Source organism: Pongo pygmaeus, chromosome 6, assembly GCF_028885625.2.
Source record: "Pongo pygmaeus isolate AG05252 chromosome 6, NHGRI_mPonPyg2-v2.0_pri, whole genome shotgun sequence".
NCBI classification, from domain to species: domain Eukaryota; kingdom Metazoa; phylum Chordata; class Mammalia; order Primates; family Hominidae; genus Pongo; species Pongo pygmaeus.
The window spans coordinates 156,810,418-156,836,452 of NC_072379.2; the positions used below are offsets into that span (position 1 = coordinate 156,810,418).

Here is a 26,035-nt window from a genome sequence, read left to right on the forward strand (position 1 = left end):
AGCAACAGCGTCTCAGCTCTGCTGCCGTTTGTCCCAGGGAAAACCTTTCGGTGCTGCACACAACACCAATTTCCATCTTTTCTGAGAAAACAAACGCACCCTCGCTGGAGCCCTCGGAGGCCAGTGCTTGGTGGCTGTGGGTCCCCTCTGGACCTGTTCCCCAACTCCAAACTTGCCACGCACCTCCTGTGGACGCTGGCACCAGAAGGAAGTGGCCCCAATCATGGAGCAGTGTGGTGGTGGTGAAGCTGCACAGACTCTGCTTCTCTATGCAATTCTTTCATTTTTCTTGGAGATTTTACTTATAGTTTTTAAAACAACAAGTTCTAGGGTTTGGGAAACTTAGTGAGTGTTTTAACTGATTGAACTAGGAAAGTACTGTGCACTAGAGATCAATACACTCCAGGTTGGATGCCGTCCTGACATCCTCCTTCAGGTAGGAATGTCAGCCTCTTTCAGGGGTGACAAGATGGGATAAGATAAAACATCTAGAGAGAGGAGAAGAATGCATGTGTACATATGCACATGCCGTATGTAGCTGAATGCCTCAGGAATGTCATGAAGCTGCAAATCATCCCATCAGCTTTGAACGAAGGTGTGAATGATGCAAAAATCCCAGGGACTCAATGGTTCTTAGCTCCTGCACAAATTAGTTCTTGGAGAGTGAAAATTGGCAGTGGCAGGAAATTGTAATACAAATCATCAGAAAAAAATTGGTTGACTCTGACATCTGAACACCCCACAAACACTACTCCAAACATTGATTCCAGAAACCCAGTTTCACAGCGGGGCCACACAGACACCGCAGCCAGAGATGAGGCTGTGGTCAGAGGTGCTGCGCTGGGCCCGATGCTGCAGCCTACACAGAGCTTGGGAATAAAAGCAGGGGCTTCTGGCTGCTTCCAGGGGCCTCTGGGGCCCTGTCTCATTTTCAGCACAGTCACCTTTAGGCACTTGTGAGACCAGCAACTGCAGACCGTTCTTATGTGTCTGAGAAGCCTTTACCAAGAGCAGGGACAGGAGGGAGCAGGGCAGGGAACAGGCAGCGCAGCCTGGAGCCCGCAGGCTTTTGACCTGGCTTTGTCTGGTGCTTTGACAGTGCCCACTGCACCCTGAGATCAGTGGCCTGGCTTCCACGGGGGCAGAGGAGGCATCAGGGCAGCGTGCTGGGAGCTCCTCCTCAGCTGAGGGGTCCCTGCCGCCAGGCCCCGTGAGCAACAGGCCACGGGGAAAGTGGCCACTGCCACTGGACTCAGCAGACAAGCGCCAGCTGGATTTTCTCATTGGAAAATTAAGAAAATGCTTCCCTAGCTCGGGAGTCCTAGGGAGTTAAATATGCATTCTACGAGCCCGGCCCTCTCCTCTCGATGGCAGAGGGGGAATCTGCCATGGGCACCTGAGCCCTGCTGGCGAGTGGACAATCCATGGGCTTCTTGGTGGAAAATTGTTTCAGCCGAATTCATTTCCCCCGAGGTCACCCTTTAAAGATGGCAGTGAGTCAAGGACCCGGCTTCCAGGGCTTCGGAGAGCTCGTACTTCCTGATCGCATATTTGATTTTGTGTCAACATGTTGCTTTTGAAATTACCAGCGAAGTCTTTTTTTTTAAAGAGACAGGGTCTTGCTCCGTCACCCAAGCTCAAGTGCAGTGGCACGATATTGGATCACTGCAACCTCCACCTCTTGGGTTCAAGCGATTCTCCTGCCTCAGCCTCCCGAGTAGCTGGGATTACAGGCGCGCACCACTGTACATGGCTAATTTTTGTATTTTTAGTAGAGACAGGGCTTCACCATGTTGTCCAGGTGGTCTCAAACTCCTGACCTCAGATGATCCACCTGCCTCAGCCTCCCAAAGTGCTGGGATTACAGGCATGAGCCACTGCGCCTGGCCAGCAAAGTCACTGTGTTTGTAATACGGGGTCATTTGGAACCTCCGGGAAATGCTTGGAGCCATCCTGGGAGGGCCAAGGGACGCTGCGGGCTGTGGAGGAGGGTGGACTCTGATTCCTGCATGGGGTGGCAACCGTTCCTCGTGCGGAGAGTTCATGTGCCTGGTGAATCTCTATTTTGTGATTCTCTTACTTTTTATGAGTTGTTTTGAGAGCCAATAGGATGATGGCATCCAGTTCCCGAGTCCCCTAAAGGGCAGTTTCCTTGATGTGTGAGGCCTGCGGAGGGGTCTTCATGTTCTATGAAGTGAAGGGAGGCAGGTGGCCTGGGGCCTCCAACCCCAGGCTGGAGATGAAGCCAGGGCAGGCCCACGCGCAATCAGCCCTGGCCTGTGCTCGGGGATCTGAAGGCTGCTCCCTTCTGTTGTCAAATGCAACATCATACCTCCCTGGGAAGGCAACACAGCAATGGCGGGAACCACAGGGTGAGAATTCATAACAGCCTGGGGCTCATTTTCCATTAAGAATGGGTGCGCTCTTCAAAACCGTAGTCTGAGAATTTACTGAGAGGCCAGGAAAATGTGGGAACTCACGTAGTCTTCCTTTACCTGGCCCTATAACTGAGTTAATGTCAGTGGGTTAAATTAACTCACCGTGCACGTTCCTTTTCTGAACCTTTACTGTGTTTATCATGTGTTAGTGCCTTGTTCAACAATATTTCAGGCCGCCTGCGGTGGCTCACACCTAGAATCCCAGCACTTTGGGAGGCTGAGGTGGGTGGATCACCTGAGGTCAGGAGTTCGAGACCAGTCTGGCCAAAATGGCAAAACCACGTCTCTACTAAAAATACAAAAATTAGCCAGGCATGGTGGTGGGCGGCTGTAATCCCAGCTACTTGGGAGGCCGAGGCAGGAGAATTGCTTGAACCTGGGAGGCGGAGGTTGCAGTGAGCTGAGACCGTGCCATTGCACTCCAGCCTGGACAACAAGAGTGAAACTCTGTCTCAAAAAACTTTTCTTTAAATATTAAAAAAAAGAGTATTTCAAATTTCTCAGATGTTCCATATTTTCACAGATTAGATCCTCTTCTCTCATCCTGGACCCAGTGGCCATCCTGGGCCACGGACAGAACAGGGACTACCTTCCTGTTTTAGGCTGAAGAAACTAAGGCTCAGAAAGATGGAACGATTCACGTGGCCATGGCCTCATGGTCCAAAGGGGAGCACAGGGTTTGACTCCCAGCCCCGCTGCTTGCCAGCGGGCGATCCTGGGTAAACTGTTCAGTGTTCGGAGAATGCAGGATGATAACACACAACTCACAGCACGGTTGTGGTAAATGGCACACAGCAAGCAATGAGGAGCAAGGCTGAGATGACGGTGGACACGCACCCAACCAGGCAGGTCAGCCGAACTGGCAAGGCGTGTTCTTGCTGCCCCGTGGTGGCAGAACATATGGAGTGATTTTTCATAGGTGCCAACAGAAGAGACACATCCCACAATTTCTTCTTGATTATTACTAGGGCAAAGAGCCTTGGGAGACGGCCAAGCTAAGCATGTTAGAGGACGTGGCGGTACAGTCATTAATCATGATCTAGAGCCTCCTGTGCCCACCCGACTGCATCTGAGGAAAGCGTGTGGAAGACTCCTCTGCCCGGAACATCGTCTTGCTACACGGATCCCCGAGGACGGCATTCCCCCAGGCCTCCTGGCTTGCTGTCCACACTCAGGAAGCTGCTCTGCAGGGCCAAGAATCTGCCTGCCACCAGTACACGGGCTCCACGGTGCTGCTGTCTGGAGGATGCATGAGGCCATCTGTGAAGCCAGTGCTGAGTCCAGGGGCCTCACGGAACTTGACAATGGGGTTCCTTCCTCCCAGGGGCCTCACGGAACTCGGCAATGGGGTTCCTTCCTCTCAGGGGTCTCAGGTGTTCTCTCGGGCTCTCCAACTGCCTCTGCTTTCTGTGAAGATTTAGGCTCAGTCATCTATGCTGGCGGGAGGCCCTCTTCTTCATGTTGACGGTGTGGCCTGTGGAGAGGTGGAGCCGGCGTCTTGCTCCTAGAGGGAGTCCTGACTCCAGCAGAGAACATGTTCCGGGATGTGCTCCACAGTTGGCACCAGCACCCACAAGCTCCTGCTCCTAGTTCATGGTGTCCATCGAGGTCTGAGGGCTGCAAAGGCACATCCTGGGCCTTTGTCCTGCAAAGGCACATGCTGTCCGTCAGTAAGGGCCATCAGTGCTGCTTAGGGGTCCCAGCTGCTCACACACAGAAAGGCCTTTGAACTTGTCATAGTTGAGGCAAAGGAATAAATGATCAGACCACGTTTGTTTCAATACTCTGAGAAGCTACATGGGCTTGATTCTTTGCAGACCTGGGCACTTGAAGACCAGCAACAGTGTGATGACAGAACGCATTCTGAAAGGGCAGGTCCTCTTCCTCCCACACGCTCCCATCCTTAGTCAGCAGGCAGACATTCTGCTTCCAATTATGCCTTCACGAAATGCTCAGCTCAAGCTATAAAGATCATCGAACATTTAGGAAAGTCAACTGAGTGTCGTTCAGGGCCTCTCTGGCTCAGCATACAATGCTGCATCTGGGCAGACTGGGACAGGCTGGGGCTCATATGCAGAAAGCCCTGCTACATCCCGAGATGGTCATGAAAATGAGACCTGCCCCACCCACCACTCAGGAAGCACGCTGCCCACCGCTGAGCTGAAAAACCGAGCGTGAGGCTGGTGTCTGGCTTCCACACTGGACGCATCAAAAGCACGTCCCAGAGGAACAACAGTGGCCCCAAATGGCATGGTCACAAGGCTGGTTTAGTGTCTAATGTCTTAAATGGTTTCACTGGCATCCCCCACAGACAGATCTCTCAGAAAGTCGCCCCCCAACAGGATGGGAGGCGTGTTGGGCAGGTGACCTGGGGCAGGTGGACTAGAAGGAGCCTCAAGCCCTGGGGGACTCCCATACCTGAAGTGATTTTAATCCACACTAGCCTCATCTCAGGCAACTGTGTAGAAGGAACTCCCCAGGCAGGGCTGTGCAGGGGCAGGATGCAGGGGGAACAGACGCCAAAGGTGTGTGGGTTGCTGTGGCCAGGCAGCGCCCACCCAGTCACTGAGCTGACTTGGAGGCACCAGGTCCCAGGATTGAGCTGTGTACCCTCCCCCAAAAAGACACATTGGAGTCCCAGCCCTGGGAACATGACCTTATTTGGAAATAGGGTCTTTACAGAGGTAAGCGAGTGGAAGCCATTTGGGCGGCCCTAATGCAATATGACTGGTGTGCTGTTAGGAAGAAGGAATCTGCACACCACACGTGGAGGGAGAGCGCCCGTGTGAAGATGAAGACAGCCGCAGTCATGCTGGGGACATGTGGAGGGAGAGCGCCTGTGTGAAGACGAAGACAGCCGTGGTCGTGCTGAGGAGCGAGGCCTCCAGAGAAGCCAGCCCTGCTGACACCCTGACCTCCATTTCTGGCCTCCGGAACGGGAGACAGCTTGCTTTGGCCACGTACACTGCCCGTCCCTGGCACTCTGTCCCTGCAGCCCTCCAGGCCCAGAGCACCTGGAGCGACCTGGGTTTGGCTTCCCATGCCCTGAGCAGCACCTGGTGCCTGCACAGAGAAAGCGCCGCCTGGAGCCAGCCTGCAGTTGTGGAGTGTGGGCAACCCAGAGACCAGCTCCAGACACACAGCAAGGCGTGGCTGTGTGCGCTGGTGACGACTTTCTCGCAGGAACTAGAACCGTTTGCTGTAACAGGAGCACAGGTATCAGACAGGCAGGGCCACGCTGTCTGCACGGCTCCACCGAGAGGCCATCCATCAACAAACACTGATGATGAATCTCGTCTGTGCGAGCAGCGACCAGAAGTGTGGCGGCGGCGAGACAAGAGACACAAACGGCTGGGGGGCGCCTCCAAGGAGCTGAAACTATGAGCAGGGGGCAGCTCACACGCCTTATCACCAGGACACAGGATATCACCAGAAGAACAGCTCTGGCTTGTGGCTGTGCTGCCTGAGATTAACGCCTGTTTTGTGGATCAGGGGCAGAAACTGCACCTGTGACTGACGGTCTTGGGGCTGCCAGGGGAGCTGCAGACAACAGTGACCTTTGACCCCACAGCAGGGGGCGCAGAGCAGACTGTACCAAGCAGGCGCGTCTGGAAAAGTAAGGGAGGAAATTCGACGGGAAACCTGCTCATTAGCTTCCTAGAGGCGTAACTGACGGGCAGGTGTGGAAAATGCCCAAACAGCTCGCAGGAGCGACTCACTTCCGCGGCACGGGAGGGGTGGCGGTCAAAAGGGTACCCACAGAGACGCTGGGGTGAAGCAGGGAAGGGGCTGGGAGCAGCTCCGGCCGCACACCCCGGCCAGGACAGGGCCCCCCACACCCCACAGCAGGCGAAGGCCCCGCCTCCCGGCCCGGGTCTGTGGCTCAGTGAAGACACAGCAGCTCCGGAGGGTTGAGCTCACTGACAGGGAGAGTCCCCGAGAAGGGGCCGGGGTGCTTCCGGCCTGGGTGGCCGAGGGAGGAGGCAGGGAGAGTCCTGCGGCTGAACAGGGCGGCGCCCCCCCGCATCCGGAGGGACAGGCCCAGCCCCGCGTCCAATCCCGCCTCCCGCCTCAGCTGCAGAACATCGGTGGTTCCTTCAGCCCCTGAAGTGGTCCACAGACAGCTCTAGGGCGCTGATGAGGCGATTTTCTGGGCGAAGCAGCGACGTGCTAGGTGACTCCGCTTGTCCTTCGTTTCCACTGTAAGGTCAGCAGGTGACTTATTCCCAGTGCTGTACTTCTCGCAGGCACAAAACCAACAGTTACGGTCTCGTCCGATAGTTACGGCAGAGATGGCTGCGGGGAGACACGGCGGAGGCGGGTCCGGGCGGGCCCCACGACGCGCAGCCTCAGCGTGTGCGCCTCCCGCGGCTGCGGCCAGAGACTTCCGCAAACCTCCGGGCCGCCATCAACAGAACGTGTCACCTCAGGCCCAGGAGATCAGGGCCCAGGGCCGTCCTCAGAAGCTGGCAGGGCGGGCTTCTCGCTGAGCCGCAGGGCGGGCTTCTCGCTGAGCCCAGGGCGAGCCCGTCTTGGGTCTCTTCCGGCGGGAGGAGGCCGCCGCCTTCCTTCCCCGGTTCTCCAGCCGACCCCGCCGGCCGAGCGGCCCCGCATCCCCCACACCTCGCGGCCTCCGTCTCCCACACGCAGGGACCCTCTCCCGACACCGGCCTGCCAGGAACATGCCAGAATCGTCTCCCCAACGCAGCGGCCGTGGATGGGCAAACCCGCATCCGCGGCAGCCTGAACTGCCGTTTGTCTCGTCCTCGAGTCTCGGAGCGCAGGGGTCCCCAGGGCACCCCAGGCCCCTGTCCTGCGGCCCCCACACAATGTGCCGGGACTCGGGGTCCCTCACCAAGAGCAAACCTCGGCGCTGTATCCAGACTCCTCAAGCCCCTTACAGGCCACATGGTCAGGGGCGGCCCTCCCTGTCACAACTGTGACTCTGTGAGCTCACCGGGCTGGCCTCCACATTCTTGCTGGTGGAAGACCACAAGCAACGGGATGCCTTTGAAAGCATCGTTCTGCAGCGGAACTGCTCAGCCGGCCAATCAGAATACAGGGAACCGTGAAAGAGGTGGGAGGAGGAAAAAGGAGGACGCAGAGAAGGGGGAAGACAGAGGAGGAGGGGGACGGGGAAGGAGGGGGACAGGGGAGGGCCAGGGTGGGGCTCAGGGCCAAGGCAGGGTTTGAAGTCTGTGGCCCGTGGCAAGGTCGCAGAGCAGGCTGGTCACGTTCCTACAGCATCGTGGAGACCTGGACACTCCGGGTTCTTGGGAAACAGGGGTTCTGGAAGGAGGAGTTCTGGAAGGGGGCAGGTGAGCTTCTAGTGGGCCTACAGAGTTCCCTACAGACTCCCACATGGAGAGTCTGCGATTGTTTGGAACAGGAAAGTGGTCACTAAAAGAACAGCTTTATTAGGAACCATTCATATCAGGAAAAAAAGTCAGGGACAGCCGTTTCAAAATTAAAAAGACGAAAGAGACACAAAACCCAAAATGCAATGATGAATCTTGACCGCATCCTGGTGGAAAAAACAAAACAGACAACAGATAACAGACCGTGTTGTAGATAAAGCGGTGGGAGTCCCTGGGAGTGTGAGATAGCGACGGCACTGTGGGCTGAGCTGTGCTTGACGCTCCTGTGTGAAGACCCCAATCCCCAGGACTGCGGAGTGCGGCCGTGTTTGGAGACAGGGCCTCTAGAGAGGCCAGCAAGTGAAGGTGAGGTCCTGAGGGGGGCCTAGTGCAGTGGGTCTGCTGTCCTTAAACAAAGGGGACCCTTGGTCACAGACAGCACCTGCAAGCCCCAGGGAGGGCCTCGGACACGGCCAGCCTTGCCACATCCTGGACCACCGCCTCCGGCCTCCAGGACTATGGGGAAATGCAGTTCTGTGGTTTCAGCTGCTCATCTGCTGTCTCCAAAGCCTGGGCAGATGGGCACAGCTGGGTGTTAGAGGGCACTGAGGGGTTGTTAATTTTCTTAGTTGTAATGGGGCTGCAGCTACCTAGGAGAAGGCCCTTGTATTTAGGACCTGCAGGCAGGCTAAAGTATTTGGATGTCATGACGCCTGATACTTACTTGAAGTCGTCCAGCCAGAAAATAAATGAAGCACTCGCAGGTCATGCTAATACGGCAACACTGGGCGGCTGGCCAGCGTGGGTGGTGGGTGTGCAGGCGACGCCAGGCTACCCCTTCCACTTGAGTGTTTAAAACTCTTGTAATAAAAAGTGGGGGAGGAAGTCATGCTAAGCCAGCCACACTTCTGCTCCGGAGCGGGTCCTGCAGGAGCGGCATGCGTGGGTTGCGGCTGGGTCTGTGCTGGGGCAGTGTAGACTGCCCTCTCCGGGAAGCCGCTGACCTTGGGCTCCCTAACCTCCTTCAGCCCCAGCTCTGTCCCTGTGTGAATCTCAGGGCTGTTTCGAGGATGAAAAGGAGGCGTTTAGCCCCAAGCCTCACGTGGAAACGTCTGATGAGCCTTTGCCAATATGCTCGGGGCCTGGGGACGGCTGGGGTGACCCCATCGCACGGCCGGGCCGTGGAAACAATCTCAGCCCCGGAACCAGCGCCTGGAAAGTCCCGCGGTGGATCCGCGTCGCGGGGGAGGATTGGCTCAGCACTGGTCCTGCGGAATGTGTTTTTATCAATGACTTGACGACGTGAAAAACATGTTTATAAAACGAGCAGATGGCGCCGAGCTGAGAGGGAGGTGACGCAGTGACTCAGGAACCACAGGCTCTGGAGGCTGAACAAGAATCGGTTACGGGAGATGAACATAAGGCTCGATTCTCCCGTTAAACTCGACTGTCACCAACGGGGGGTGGGGGGTGGGGGGTGGGGGGTGCACAAGGCCCTGGGCTCCACCGAAGACCTTAAGGAAAAGACTCTGGATGTTAGTGGGTTCGGCCTCAGAATCAGCCAGCGCTGAGATGTGCACCTGGCAGGATGAATGTAACTTATGGTGGATAAAGGGGGAGGCCTGATCCAGGAAGAAGCACACTGTGGCCTGGGGCCCCACTGGAGGGTGGGTCTTCCAAGTCACGGGAAACAGTGCGCCCAGGAGAGGGTGAGCCCAGCTGCTGCCACCCCGAAGGCCAGGCTCACCCCACACTCTGTGAGACCCTCCCCACACGAATATTCTGTAAGTGGAATTGGAAGGAGGATACGAGAAGGATGGACAGCCATGCCACACCAGGCCAGACATCTTACCAACCTATCGCTTCAGTTTTAAGAAAGAGAGTAAAGAGGATCTAAAATCTGAACTTTGAGCAGCTGAGCTGTGTGGAATGTCAACGTGGCTCCTGACAACCCCACCGGCACTGTTTCTTTGCACGGGAGGTCCTGAAGAGCTCACGGAAGGTGCACTTGCAGTTGTAGGTCAGAGATGATGCTCTTAGACAATCTTTCCCTTCGAGAAGTAGCCTAATGAGAAGGACTCTGTAGATCTTCCTAAAAAAGAATCCTCAGTCTCTGGCAGAACAGCTGCCCAGAACAGCTTCTGCCTGTGAGGTAGCAAAGAAAAAGGCCCACACAGAATTTGCTGGGATATTTTCCTTCCAACACCAACAAACCGACAGCCTTCCCAAATCCTAGGGGCAGAGTCAGCTGGCGCTGAGATCAAAAGGGGTGGAGGGAAGGCAGCCAGGCTGGGAGTCTCTCTCCAGCAACTTTCTTGGCGTGGTGACATATATGCCCAGAACCTTTTTCTATGGGAGGAAAAAGAAAACCCTGGCTTAATCATCAGAGTTAGGAGAATCACCCATGTATTCATCTTTAAAAGCAAATCATGATAATTTTTGGTCACTCAGAAGTAACCAAGGCAAAATATTCCTCTTAGGGGACTCTGCTTAGAGTTTTGGGAGAGGAAAAAATACTAAACCAAAGGTTTATTTAGAAAGGAATTGTTTTCTGAGTATTCTAAGGAAAGCTATGCTTAGCCAAAGTGCTTTAGCCCTTGTACATGTTTCAAATACTTCTGTAGGAGTTTGAAATGGACATGGATTTTCCCAACACACACGCACAATCTCAGGTGAGCCCACGACAGCCTATGAGGATGGCACTGGGGAATCTGGGCTTCAGCTCTGACGGGCCGGGCTGTAAACCCCAAAGTTCTTGTCGGCCAAGTGGGGGGGTTTCTTATGAGAACCAGAAGTGGCACATCCATGGGCACGGGGGATGCTGGCTCACGACGCCCCAGTAATGCTGTGGTTAGGACGCCGCTCACGCAGCTGCAGCGCAGAGCATGGGGGACGCTAGCTCACGATGCCCCAGTGATGCCGTGTTTAGGATGCTGCTCAAGCAGCTGCAGCGCAGGGCCAGTGTGGTGACCCTGACTCCTGGGAATGGTGATCAGCTGGGCCTCTGCCTCATTGGACCACGCTGCAAGGCAAGGGCCTGGGAGATGCCCACAGCCGCGCCTCTGGCTGTGAGGCAGCTATGATCCTCCAGCAGCAATGCCCTCAGAAGCTGGGAGATGCGAACCCCACATGACTCTCCTCCTCGCTGTCTTCCTGTCCCTGAGCCTTCAGCTCTTCGTTGTCTCTGTCTTGTCTCTCTGCATTGTTTGTCCTGTTTCTCTCTCTCTCGTTATTACAACATAGAGCCAAAAATACTTTTTTGTTTAGGATATGGCACCAAAATAGTATCATATCCCTGTTCTTAATCTGAAATGCAGACAAGCGAAATGCTGCATAATTCTTTTTTAAACATTCAAAAAACAGAAAATGCACGTTAAGTTCTTTAAAATTCTGAGATAATACAACTAGATCTAGCATGGTGCCAGCCAAGCATCGCATAATGTGTGTTTCCTTCTCCTTTGGGGGCTCATTCTGATCAGGGTGCATCTGGGAAGTCGGGCGACCGTGTCCATCTCCTGGGTGGAAGAATGACCCAGGGAAGTGCTCCATGGGGAAGGCGGGGCAGGAGAGAAGGGAGGGGTGGTTCCAAGGACCCTTTCTATAGACCTGGGAGTGCCCGGTGAGCATGTGGAAAGGACGCAGTGGGAGTGGCAGGTGCAGAGGGAGGACTCGAAGGTTCTATCCCGAACAGAGAACAGCGTGGCCGAGTACTCGTGCTTCCATCCCCGCACAGAGGATAGTGTGCACCCAGCATGCGGACTCGCTTCCATCACGACACAGAGGACAGCGTGGAGCCCAGCTCGAGTGCCGTCCACCCACCATGACAGTGCGGCACGGGCCTTCCAAGCCACAGAGCCATGGGGAAGCCAGTCCTCCTGGACCATGTGTGGCTGTTTTGGAGCCAATTGTGTCCTGTGAAGAGCGCAGCGGCGGCAGGTGAGGCAGGAGTGAAGATGGAGGAGGCGGCCATCTCTCTGGGGCCTGGCAACAGCGAGAGCTTTTGCCAAGCCACTGTCTCCCCGAGGACAAGATCTCCTTCCCAAAGGCAAGATGGCCAAGAGTATGGAGAAGAAAGTAGGTAATACAAGTTTGCTCAGAATAAACCTATGTGTTCATGAAAATATTTCTATCTAGGGTTCTCCCAGGCGGTGAACTTGCCCTTCTCTGTCTTCCCTGATGGCCTCTCAACCCTGAAGGGCAGTGCTGTGTCTTCACACCCTGGCACACGGGTCGGGAGAACCCTGGGAGGAGCTGCAGGTGGGTTCTTTCTGGCTCCAGCGCGAGTCTTGGGAGGGAGGTGCTTCCCCCCTCACCTGTCACCTGGCTCAGAATGGGCAGGGCTGTCCTGATCCCCATGAGAACATCAGGCGCCCATCCACATGTGGCCGCCCTGTTGGTGCTGGCTGCTACCTGGAGAGGCTGCCTGTGTCCCATCTGAGCACGGACCACTTCACCATCACTAGGTCCCTCGCCCCCAACCCCCCCATCCACACTGTACAGACAGAGCCCAGGTGGCTGCAGGGCACACGGGAGGAAAACCCCATCGCCAGGTCATTTCTGCCACGCTCCAGGCTGTCTCTGGGGAGGGCGTGCTGTCAGATGAATATTTACCATGAAACACCTCACAATCTAAGTAAACGACCAGATACACAGAGACACGTAATGCATGCTCACTGCATGGCTATTTACCACGAACCATGTCTCCACTCAGGATTCAGCAGGATACCTCCTCACCACCACCCTCACTTGTCCTGCCACACCAGCTTCACTCCCCGCCCTCTCCTCCCCCAGGCTGCTTCTCTCTGAGGACAGTGGCCAGACCCCCAGAGCCTGTTAGTAGCCCCCGACACACGGTAGGTGCTTAGTAATTTTCTGTTAGTTGGCTAATGAGATGTGTTGTATTTTGCTTTTCTTCTAAATATAAAATTTATAAATCACAACAGCTCCTGTTTTTAGATCTCTTTAGGGTTAAAGTCCTCAGACCTCATAGAAACTGGTCTGAACACTAAATGGGAAGCAAGAAGCGCGCACCCAGGTGGGTGAATGGGATTTTACACAGGTCTGCAATGCCCCAGGTTAGTTTCTGACGCAAAACAAGATTCCAGCTCCTCACTGTTCTGACCTGTAACACTTCCTGAGGGCTGGAAGGAGGGCAAGGGCAGCGCCTCTCCCTGGTGTGGGGGGCTGTGCTGCTAGGTACAGGGACAGACAGTGTCTCAGGGACACCAGTCTGATCCCTTGACCGGCTCTGAAGGGCTGAGGCAGGGACACAGTGGCGGAGAGACGGCCTCGGCCACAGGGGACACTGGTCCCGCCTGATGCTGAGCTGAAAGTGAGTGTGGCCGAGTGGTGCTCTCGAAGTGTGAGCTGACGAAGCTCCCTCTGTTGCATCAGAGACATGCACAAGGGGCCTTGTCTTAGGGTCCTCAGGAGAGTAACTAAGAAACTCTACCCACACTGTCATTTATCATTCATGAATCAACGTTGCAAGTATCTACCTCCCCCTGAAACTCTGGCCAGGAACATATCTAGGATCCCCTTCCTCCTGGGGGGTGGGTTTATAAACAAGCAAAATGTGGAACCTTCCTTGGAACCTGCTGTACACATAGAGGATGAGTGAGGTGGACGCCAGCGCCGGGCGGTCCTTGCCCTCCTCATCCTGTAAGCAGCTTAGTGCATCCCGCGCTGCGAGAACACGAGACAGTGTCTCTTCCACTCCACGTGAGTCACTCGGAGAACTGCTGGCTTATATTTCCATTTTCTGGCAGTGATCCCTAGCTAGGTAGTAGGTGCTCAGTTTGTGGAAATAACTGTAAAGTTAAAGATGCTGTAAAAGCGACCGCTGTTCATTCTGTACCTGCGATATGCTGGTGTTAATGACCTCATCTAATCCTTACAGCAGTAATATTTCAAGGACGACAGCGTGACCCCAATTACAGATGTGACATGGAGGCTCCAAGAGGTTCAGGAACATGTCTCAAGTCACACGGTGACAGAGAACAATAGAGCTGATGCTCACTGGGGTGCAGATGTCCCCAAGCCCGTGCTGGAGGAAAGGAAGACACCGGTTCCTTGTTGGTTGGGCTGGGAATGGCATCGCACAGAGGAGATTCCCAGGAGGGCCTTCCCAGAGGAGGCAACTCTGCTGTAGAGGAGGGGGCACTGGGAAGGAGGAGGGGAGGGCTTTGCAGACCCTCAGGATGGGGCTGTTTCCCCCACCTGTAACCCAGGCCTCCAGCCCCCCGGGCCTGGTACGTACAGGTCAGCACGGCCAGTTTCCCCCTCCTGTCACCCTGGCCACCTGCCCCTAGGGCTGGTACGTACATGTCAGCACAGCCAGTTTCCCCCGCCCGTAACCCAGGCCTCCCACCCCCGGGGCTGGTATGTACAGGTCAGCACGGCCAGTTTCCACTGCCCGTAACCCTGGCCTCCCACCCCCGGGGCTAGTATGTACAGGTCAGCATGGCCAGTTTCCACTGTCTGTAACCCAGGCCTCCTGCCCCTGGGGCTGGTACACACAGGTCAGCATGGCCAGTTTCCACCGCCTGTAACCCAGACCCCCCGTCCCCGGGGCTGGTACGTACAGGTCAGCACGGCCAGTTTCCACTGCCTGTAACCCAGGCCTCCTGTCCCCAGGGCTGGTATGTACAGGTCAGCACGGCCAGTTTCCACTGTCTGTTACCCAGGCCTCCCGCCCCCAGGGCTGGTACCTACAGGTCAGCACAGCCAGTTGCCACCGCCTGTAACCCTGGCCTCCCACCCCCGGGGCTGGTAAGTACAGGTCAGCACGGCCAGTTACCACCGCCTGTAACCCAGGCCTCCCGTCCCCGGGGCTGGTACGTACAGGTCAGCACAGCCAGGGAGCGGTTCTTGGGCACGTTCTCCTCCCTCTGGGCCACGAATGAGCTGTTGGGCTCTGCTTGGTAGGCGCACAGCGCTTCCCACTCCTTCTCCAGCCGGTTCTTGTTCTTCAGGTGGTCCTCCATGTAGGACTGAAAGGGAAACACAGGGTCAGGAGTGCACCTAGGTGGTGAGCCCAGACCGGCAGATGCACAAAAGGCAGCAGAGGCCTTCGCATGCGCCGTGTGGGCCGTGCCCACCTTGCTCAAAAGCCTGGGCCGTGCCTGCGATGCGCATAAGCCTGGGCTGTGGTGTGACGCTGTGCTACGGAGCACAATGCATATAATACCATGCGACTGTTAAGTGAAATATGTGCATTGTTAACACACATTTTACATATGTAAATATAAACTCGGGTGTTTGGGAATCAGTTTACCGCTGAGATGACAACAATTATCACAACCTTTAATTACAGGGCCAGGGAGCTCAGACCAAGCTCTTGGTGGGGCTGCTCCGCGTGCCCATTTCTGCTTGCATGGAAGTCATTTTTCTTAAAACCAGCACACTTTTCTGGACCCACTGGGTGTGACGCAGTTCAGAGACTGGGCTGCTCTGATCTGTGCAAAATGCGGAACAGCTTCTAGCATGAAACAAACACAAACGGATGGAAGCAAATATTTTAACCCTTGGCTGTTTCAATCTTAATCTTTCTGGCGCTTGTCGGTGAGCATTACTATGAGTAGACAAGGAAACAAAGGCCTCCTGAAAATTCCCTTCCACAAAGACCCCCATGCCGCCAGCACAGCCCACTCGGTTCTTATTCATCTGTATGGTTGAGAACTCACCCTGATTTTAAGAAAGAGCATTTCAAAGGACCAAACCCAGCTGCACTATGGCACCACAGGAAGTGATGGCCTCGTCTGCTGTCACTCTGCTTGTGGATTTGCAAGGTGCTGCGTGTCATGTGTAGACACAGGTTCCAAGTGTGTCCACACGAGAAAATAAAGCATGCATGTGCACACATGGTCCTTTGCTGCAAAGTGGCCACGCATTCCAATGTCAGGCCCGGGGTCCAAGCCCTTCTCACCTTCCGCCTGCTCCCTGACATCCCCTTTGATTGATCCGAGGAGCTGGGATGGTCCCTCCCTGCCCACTGGGGCCCCTTCCAGGAGACAGGTGGAGAAAGAGACACACAGGGAGGGAGGGCTGGACACGACGAGGCGGGAATCTCAGCTCATCGTGCCGTCTAGTGGAAGTTTTGACCACAGCCAACCTGAACCCATGCAGCAAACACACACCCTGCTGTGCTGGCCCGGCTCACATGGGAGCAGGTGCATCGGGCACGTGTGCTGTTTGCGCAACACCTCTGCATCTGGGTGGGCGTGGTGGTGAGGGACAATCGCCTGGCTCAGGGTGGGCACTCTAAGGCCGTCTGTTGGGGCGTCCCAGGTTGTCACTGTCACCCCCACCATGGCCCTGCTTGAGCTAGTTGGGAAAAGCAGAGGGACTCCAGTGTCATTGAGAAACCACACTGACTGCCCGCTCCACGCAGCGAATGCTTTTCCCATGCCACGCCTTGAGCCTTGGGAGCACACCCACGCCAGGAACAGAAACATCAGGGCTGCTCTGAGCCAAAGCGAATGAGTTCATCCACTCCCGTCACCAGCCCCGACACCCAGGAAGCCTCGGGGTTTCCTTGTGCATGGAAGAAGCACCCCACAGAGATGTCTCGAGTTATGAAATTAGGCAAAATTCAAATGGCTCAATCTAGGAAATGCAAACTACACATTCTTTCTTTTGAGACAATCATTATGGAACATCAAATTCATATTTTTGTACCAAAGTTACCCTAATAGGAAAAACATTTTTGGATGATATAATATTTAAGTTTTGTGAAAATACTGACCAGCTCATCTAGCCCAAATCTGGTGTGTGAGGGAAACTGGGAGGTGGATAGTTATGGTGAAAGAATAGCCCCTGTCTGTTTCTGTAGCTACTTTTCTCAAGTTGGGCTTATGTAGAGTTCTACAAATAGGTAGGTAGAAAATGGTTCCTGGCAAAATGATTCTGGGTCCTAGGTTTTCTTTGGAAAATGCTCTTTTCATAAAATCTATCACCAACAAATGGGCTTCCTTCAATAAAACACGATGGGCTCTAAAATGATGAACCCTAGCAGGTTTAATCCAATCGAAAATATTATCTGCAAAAGAGGCATTGGATATTATCTTAATTCGTATAAACTGCAGCTATTTAAATTCTCACATTTATCTTAACTATGGGAAGCAAAATTACACTCTAAGTTCTCTTGAATTTCTAAATTTATGGCAAAAATATAAACTGAGCCTGTGTGGTGCAAGGTTGGGTGGTAGGAGGGAGGAAGAGGTAGATACTGACGCGATGTTTTTTCACGGAGAATGAAGTCATCTGCAGAGGCACTTGACTCTATTAAAACTGAGATAGAGCTGACATCTCTCTGCACACACCACTCCAGTGGGCTGTGTTTGTCCTGTTCTGCTCATTTCAATTTGATCTGTTCTGTATTCTTCTATCAATATTTTTTATGAAACATCCTTTGTGATATTAAACTGATGAAATTTCCCCCAACTACATCTTAGGAGTCTCTTTCTTCTTTCATGGCTTGTAGATAAGATGCTTTTCATCTGTGAGTCTGTGGGGAAGCTAGGCCTTCATAGCAAAGTAATGTTTTAAACAATGAAAGCAAAACCAAAAGGTACCACGGGAGCTTAGTACAGATGCTCCCCTACTTATGATGGGTTATGGCCCAAGAACTTCTTTAGTTGAAAGTGCACTGAGGCTGGGCTCGGTGGCTCACACCTGTAATCCCAGCACTTTGGGAGGCTGAGGTGGGTGGATCACCTGAGGCCAGGAGTTCAAGACCAGCCTGGCCAACATGGTGAAACCTTGTCTCTACTAAAAATACAAAAATTAGTTGGGCATGGTGGTGGGCGCCTCCAAGCCCAGCTACTCAGGAGACTGAGGCAGGATAATCCCTTGAACCTGCAAGCGGATGTTGCAGTGAACCGAGATCGCATCATTGCACTCTAGCCTGGGTGACAAGAGTGAAACTCCGTCTCAAAAAAAAAAAAAAGTGCATTGAACACAGGTAACCTACTGAGTGTCACAGCTGAGCCTAGCCTGCCTTACACATGCTCAGAATACCTACCTTCCTCTGCAGCTGGGCAAACCCATCTCACACAAAGCCTACTGAGGATAAAGTGTTGAATATCTTACGTGATTCATTGAACACTGAACTGAAAGTGAGTAACAGAATGGTTGCAGGGGTACTTGAAGTTCAGTTTCTATTTAATGCGTGTTGCTTCTGCAGCACTGTAAAGTCAAACCATCATAAGTTGGGGGTCGTCTATACTGTGGTCATCCTGCATGTGAACTTGGACAAGTAGAGCAACTCTACTCAGATGTCTTCTGGAATTATTAGGAAATTAACATGTAATTTAAACAGTATTCGTGGCTTTTCCCTGATAGTGGGCATTTAGCTATAGGTGTTTTTAAAACTGACATTTAAGCAAACAAATCAGTTAAGAAAAAAAAACACAATCCTATCAAAAAGTGGGCTAAGGACATGAATAGACAATTCTCAAAAGAAGATATACAAATGACCAACAGGCATATGAAAAAATGCTCAACATCACTAATGATCAGGGAAATGCATATCAAAACCACAATGTGATACCACCTTACTCCTACAAGAATGGCCATAACCAAAAAATCAATAAACAGTAGATGTTGGAGTGGATGCAGTGAACAGGGAACACTTCTTCGCTGCTGGTGGGAATGTAAACTAGTACAGCCACTATGGAAAACAGTGTGGAGATTTGTTAAAGAACTAAAAGTGGAACTACCATATGACCCAGCAATCCCACTACTGGGTATTTACCTAGAGGAAAAGATGTCATTATATGAAAAATATACTTGCACATGCATGTTTATAGCAGCACAATTCACAATTGCAAAATTGTGGAACAAACCCACATGCTTATCAGTCAATGAGAGGATAAAGAAACTGTGGTATATACATACGATGGAATACTACACAGCCATAAAAAGGAATGAATTAACAGCATTTGCAGTGACCTGGATGAGACTGGAGACTATTCTTCCAAGTTAAGTAACTCAGGAATGGAAAACCAAACATCATATGTTCTCACTGATATGTGGGAGCTAAGCTATGAGGATGCAGAGGCATAAGAATGATACAATGGACTTTGGGGACTTGAGGGGAAGGGAAGGAGGGGGGTGAGGGATAAAAGATAACAAATATGGTGCAGTGTATACTGCTTAGGTGATATGTCACCAAAATCTCACAAATCACCACTAAAAGACTTATTCATGTAACTAAATACCACCTGTACCCCAATAAATGGAAAAAAAACCATTAAAAAAGTTAGCTCAGAAAAAAAACCTTGACATTTAAATTCTTTTATTTTATAGATGAGTGCATGTCTGAGAGAGTGTGGTGGTGGGACGGCTTAGTTTCTTAAGGCACTGCAACTTTTGTTACATAAATAGCACATGCAGAAAAGAACAGAAAATGAAGATAAGCAGAATGGCAACGAATAACCCCAGGGCCCACAGCAAACTGTAAGGCAACCTTTTCCCCCAGCGCTGAGTACCTTCATGTCAGCTTTGGACATCCTCAACAGAATAGAATTTACTTCTTTAAAGTGAAAAAATGTGGAGATGAGGCTCACATCTAACAGATAAGGAAACCAAGGCCTAGAGAAGGTAAGCAATTGGTCCACAGCCCCCAGCAGCCAGTGGCAGCACCAAAGCCTGGGCCTGGCCTCTGAAATGCCCTGTGGATTTTCTCCTGGCCCATCACTGCAGCCTTCTCACTGATCTTCTTATCATCGCCTCCCCTTTCCAGTTGCTTTTTCACTGAACGACCAGGTTGGCGTTTCTGGTGCAAAATATAACCTATTTAAAAAATTACCAAGGGTGCCTAGACTAGCATTGTCCTTTTTCTGAATTTCCTTTTACTAATCTGATACTTTCTATCCCATAAGACTGCTTCTCAGCCTTCGCCCCCTCCCCGCCGCCATCCTTCTCTACATTTTGTGCTGATGTTTCTGTAATGAACCGACCCAGACTTCAAGGTGCAGTTCAGACACCACTTCCTCCTCCAGGAGTCTGGTCAGGACATGCCCATTACCTACCCCACCCCATGATCTTTATTCCCTACAACTCACCCCCCACATCAAACCGTTACTACTTCAAACATACGTCTCTGTGGCATTCGTCACATTCTGCCTGGTGCTTTAACTGTGGGTTTCAAGCTCTGATTCTTCCCATGAGATTAATTTTTTTAGGGCAGGGACTGTGTTTCAGCTGCTCAGCACAGGCAGCAAGCACTCAGCCAATATCTGTGGAATAATAATGCATAACCTGGAAATCTCTATAAGTGATTTATATTATAGGTAAACATTTTATTTTGATGATGGGCATCCAAAACACTGCCTTTGAATCTTCTGAAACTTGGAAGAACTTCTCCAAAAAGGAGCATAAGGAACTTGGAATGTTTTACTGTACATGACCTTGCTGCCATCTTCCTTTCTGGGGTTGCCCAGCAAACATCACTGTAACTCATGACAGACAGGTGTCAGCTCATTGAGTGTTCCTGTAACAACCTGAACCTAACAGCAGTCGTATAAATTTGGAAGGGCAACAGTTCAGAGAGCTCTTCTCTACAAGTCTTCTCCACAACTCTTCTCCTTTTTTCACATCTCCCTCATTCTCCACGGTCCAGGTCCCAGGTGGAGTGCTCCATCTCCCCTGGAGCCTCCTCAGTGGCCTCCAGGCACCAGTGTGCACCACATCTGCAGCTGGGTTTCCTCCGGGGCGTGAGCTCCTGGTGGTCAGGGACCCCTTCTCACACCGCGTCCCACTTCACACAGCTCCTTGCTCTGGGCTCTCCGTCAGTGCTTCTGAGTTGAAGCTTTATGAAGAAAGCTCTAGAATGAGCCGACTGAGGCTGACAATACCAGGGGGAGTGAGCCAGCAAAGGCGGGACTGCACCACAATGTGTACTCATGTCAGGAAATCCATAAAGAGTGAAAATAGGGAGTGAAGAATTGGTGCTGAATCTCAGTCGATGCAGGCTGAAGTGCTTAGGGAAGTTGGAGTTGCTGTCTGTTCCCTGATCCTTAGGAAGCATTTGGAGGTGTGTCTTTCGTCTTTTAGAGTTGCTTGCTGTATAATTTTGGGTTTTGAAGGGCTCTTGGCTGGGAGAACTCAGTCTGACATTTTCATATTTTTAAACTCTATTAAGGGAATTTTACTTAAGCTGTTTCTAGATAAGCCCTGAGTGAAAAGGTGTCTCCAACCTTCTCAAATTCTCATACTTCCTGAGGGCCTAGACGTGATGTGCTTGCAGAAGAGTGAATTCCTAGATCAAACCATTCATGGAGAAAGCCACGGGGACTCAGGAAGTGGGTTTCCCAAGGGTGTTGCCAACATTCACTGTCTGACGTAGATCCCAGAGCACATGACATCCACACCACAGCAGCTGAAGATGTGGCTGCATTCTTTTTCGCGTTCTCACCCTTTGAGAATGACACCATCAGTGCTCACACAATCTACTTTGTTAGAGATATGAACTCAATCTAAGGTTTCCTCTGTCATCCTTCTGCCGTTTCTGAATCCATCCTGCCAGTCCCTGTCTCATATTGTTTTCTAGCTCATCCTATAAGACCATTTAGAGTTGGAGCATTAAGGACAGTCACTGGATCACAAGACCGGGTGCTGCTAGATGGGTTTTGGAGGAAACAGCCTCCATGTGTTAGGCAAACCAACTGGCCTCCACATTTAATGGAATCATTTTACATAGAATCCCAAAATTTGTGTAACAAAAGTGTGATTGCCATGAACACTTTGACGGAGAATGTGTTCACAATGTATCACATAGCCCAAATGTCGTCGGCACTGTTTTCTGGTCAAATGGTCAACAGCTTGAGGTCAAGGGGGTGATTTCTAGGAACATGGAGCACAGACAGTCCAGAACACAACAATGTCTGTTAACGACTGCAAGAGCACCTTCTCTTCAGGAGAGGAACCGCCCCTGTCACTCGCAGAGATGAACATGGAAAGGAGCTTCTGTGGAACAGGAACGCACATGAACACAGTGGGAAGGCACTGGACTTCGTGTTGATAGAGTTCTTAACAGTCTTACACAGAACGGTGTGGGTCCCTCCCACGGCTACTTTTTGGCGTGGAGCCTTCCAGCAAGTCAGGCCATCTCACTGAGCCCCATGGGTGCAACCTCTTCGTAACCTGGTAATCAGTAATCACAGCTCACAGGGGAGAGCCAGAGTCTATGTTCCCAAGGAGGTTTTGAGGGGTGATGCGTGAATATGGGAGACACAGTAGAAGGTGTGTGCCCCGGAGATGGGGTGCTGGAGGGTCTCAGTGTTTCAGTAGAGGAAAAGGGTTCTGGAAAGACTCTTGAGTTCCCTCCCATGCTCTGTGGCTCCACTGCGGTTCTGGGGACACTCTTATCCTTTTGTTTAAGGAAATACAACATGTCCGCTCTCTTCTGTTCACTTCTTTTTTGAAGATGGAAATATTTCATGGCCTGTCTTCAGGAGAGGAAAACCTAGAAAATGCCTGTTTAAGAGACTATGTGACACTAAACTGCTAGTTAACAAGGACAATTTCTCCGGTGGGAAGAGCACACCAGCATCCCGTGTGCGTCTGATGCAGGACCTGGCGCTCACATCATATCCTGAGCCTGTTTTATGGCACCACCTTACTGGTGTCGACATTGAGGGTCGGTGTCCGGGATCACTCAGTTAATCATCCCATTTACTGAAAATAAGAATTATATTTCACCACATGCAGCAAGCCAGCACGGGGTGGGAACAGGCGTTCAACTGAGGCCTTCACGGGGAAAGCACATGGCATCCTGTGCCGTCTTCAGGAGAGGAAATACTATGAAATGCCTGTTTAACAGACTATGTGACACTAAACTGCTAGTTAATAAGGACAATTTCTCCGGTGGGAAGAGCACAACAGCATCCCGTGTGCGTCTGATGCAGGACCCGCTGACACGAGCCATGCTCGTCTTCCTGTTGGCACCAGGAGGAAGTGCAGCTGCCACCTCTGAGTACCGGGGTAGTGCATCTGGAGACTTGTAAAGGGTCCAGATGTGGTTGATGTGAATCCTGTCCACAGGCACTGGGATCCTGGGTCAGCCAACGCCGACTCACCCGTTCCTGCAGACCCTGCTGCCAAAGACACCCGCAGAACCCATGTGGAGGCAGAAGAAAGGCTGGAGCAGGCCAGTGCTATTTCAGCTCCATTCAGAGTCACAGAAATTAGGTTATTTTGGCATCTATCTGTTGGCTGTAACAATGAAGAAGTGAGATACTGAGAGGTGCAAGAGGATTTATTATTATTATTAAAAATAATAATGAGAATAAACTCCCACCATGAAATACTAAAACTCCTAAGGATGGTGAACTATTTAAAAACGAGCAATGGCCAATCCATCTGGCATTATTTCACATCAATCAAACCACTTGTGCAGTGGAAAATGAGTCCCCACGGATGACTGGAGATGCCCATCATCACTCCGTGAGTCTTTGGATATGGGACAAGTGGAAACTGTCCTGGTGAAACTTCGTTCCTACAATGATGCTGCCAGCAGTGGAGACTTCTTCCCACTGTAGATAAGGTGTGTTAAAGAAAGCTGGGCTTTGGGGAACCCAGTCGTTACTGGGAAGGCTGTACTTCTCTTCTCTTTTCTACAATGGTGCCTGTTGCAGCACAATGCCCTTTAATTTACTGAATATTACAATCAAACCTTTTGTTAAAACGAAGAATAGAATCCCTTTGCATTTTCCTTCCTTGTGACGAGACCGCAGGTTTGTGTTTTGAAGTCACAAGTTAGAATAATGCTTTTAAAAGCAAGGACAAAGCTGCTTCCACTGCCACTTGGGGAAATGATGACCTTTTCTTTCTTTAAAAATAAACACGGTCACCTGTCTTCATTAATACATGAATGGGAAATGTTCATGTTAAATTTTTGAATTCCAAAAGTAGGACATTTGAATTCCAAGCAAAACTGTGAAAAGACGAAAGGAGAAGTTCGATGAGGTTGATTGTCCTGGCTCAGCACACACAGCTATGGGGGCTTCGGGAGCAGCAAACCCTTGATGAGAAGGTCTTTTATTGTCTGTAGATTGCTGCGTCTGGCATATTTTGAATATTGTTTGTTAATATTATGCAGCAGGAATGTTAAAATATTTAAAATTAGAAATTCAAAGTAGTACATGTAAACACAAAGAAGAACAGATAATGGTTAAAGGATCAGAAGATAGTTTCACTATTTCTTAGTTTAAGAAAGCTCTTCTTGAAACAGGAATCCCAAACCATACGACCATATTCAACTTGCCATCTGACTCTTAGAAAGCAATGCCCACAACGTGAGGTGGCAGGGAGTGAACCGGCTTCTTCACCATCCCGCTCCTCTAACACGCCGTTTGCCCATCACGGCACCGAGTGAACTGGCTTCTCCATCATCCCGCTCCTCTAACACGCCGTTTGCCCGTCACGGCAGCACCTTTGACTTGCCATGGAATTAGGGGTCGTACTCAACAGCTGTAACAGGCATTGTTCCAGCTCTCCAAACAAGCAACTTGAGATGCAGGGCAGATATGTGCAAACATTACCAAAAAGCACAGGCCCACAGCAGCCAACGCGAAGTGCGCCTGCATGCCATGGTGGAGTTTGCTCGGGAGAAGCAAACACACGGTTTTGGAATTCAGCCTCTGGGTTATCCGTACAAAGCCAAAAAGAAGTAGAAATGGGACCCAAGTAATTAACAAGAGTGTGTGAAAGACCATTCATGGGGTCTTCTCTCTTTTGATCGCATTTTAAAAATTGCTTTCGTGAAAAGTTGTTTGTAAGGAGGAAGCATTCCCACACGTATCTGCAGTAAGTCATATGCTTCCCTTACCCCAGGGAACTGGGAAGTGGTCAACACAGATGAAACTGGCAAAAGCCTCCTCCTGTGGGCACCACAACTGGCTTCCCTGATGGATGTGAATTAATGCCATTTATTCCAAGCTCTTTCTCTGTGAGTTTTGTCTCCAGCTGACCTATTCTGAGGACCACCTAGAATCTCCGGCAAGCCCAGAGACCCTTGAAAACTGTTCTCCCTGCGTCTTAATGTGACTTAGAAATCCATTTCCATTCTTTGCCTTGTTACCAATCAAACTGTGGAGTAATAGAAAATTATAAACCATTAAGGTAGTGGAGAGAAGTTTAAATACTTCAAAACGGAATCTTCCGGAGAAAGTCCCCAGTTGGCCTGCGGTTCGGGTGGAGAAGGTGAAGTAGCAGCAGCATGAGCAAAGCGTAGAAGGGGAAACAACGCGTGGTGCGTGTTGGTTTTGAGACCGGGAACGCAACTGAATTATCTGCTTTATTTAAAACTTTTTCATCATTGAAAAATAAAATACACTCACCGAGAATTAAGAACGCCCTCACTTTGGGAGGCCGAGGCGGGCAGATTACGAGGTCAGGAGATCGAGACCATCTTTGCTAACATGGTGAAAACCCGTCTTTACTAAAAATACAAAAAATTAGCCGGGCATGGTGGCGGGCACCTGTAGTCCCAGCTACTCGGGAGGCTGAGGCAGGAGAACGGCGTGAACTCGGGAGGCGGAGCTTGCAGTAAGCGGAGATTGCGCCACTGCACTCCAGCCTGGGCGACAGAGTGAGACTCCGTCTCAAAAAAAAAAAAAAGAGAATTAAGAATGCCCTTCAGATAAGGCTCTCAAGAAAATGACATGCTTTTTTCAAAGTCCTGTTAGAAAAACACTGTAAGAGGACAGATTCCTTGCCTCTAATAGAGGCACTGGGATGTGATCACCGACCTTACATACTTTCGGGAGAGCAAACGGAAAGGAAGGTTAACTCTTTGCAAAGTGGTGTGTTAAGAGGACGTGAAAACTGGCTCCATCTCGATTGAGTAGAAACTTTAATTAGGTGTATTTTTATTATAATTTGGCTTTTGGTGTTCCAAATCGATAACAAAGTCCAGAGTTGTAAGAACCCACACTGACAAAGGAGTTCTTACACAATGCCTGGGTGACCTGCAGGGTACTTCCTGGAGTCCGCAGCCAGCCCAGTCTCTGTGTCACCTCTAGAAGGGACTGCATGAAGACCTGCGGTGCATGGAAAGGTGGCCTGGTGCACCAATGCCCGGTGATCCTCGATTTAAGTTTATGACTTCCAGTAAACTTCTGTTACACATTTACAGAAAAATATGACAATTTGATAAAGACTTAACAACAAAAACCCCAATGGAAGATGTTAATAGTGAACACATTCTGTTCTAGAAATGTTCTAATTAATAAA

At 51.3% G+C, this 26,035-nt stretch overlaps 1 protein-coding gene across 3 annotated transcripts in view; it reads right to left on the reverse strand.

The window, feature by feature from the left end:
• The window catches only part of PTPRN2 (protein tyrosine phosphatase receptor type N2), a 1,025,817-nt gene that overhangs the window by 68,019 nt on the left and 931,763 nt on the right, over window positions 1-26,035 (reverse strand). For all 3 annotated transcript variants that reach the window (XM_054495208.1, XM_054495209.1, XM_054495207.1), the window contains one exon: window positions 14,640-14,787. In XM_054495208.1, the coding sequence (XP_054351183.1) occupies window positions 14,640-14,787 (148 nt within the window). The remainder of the gene's footprint in view (window positions 1-14,639; window positions 14,788-26,035) is intronic.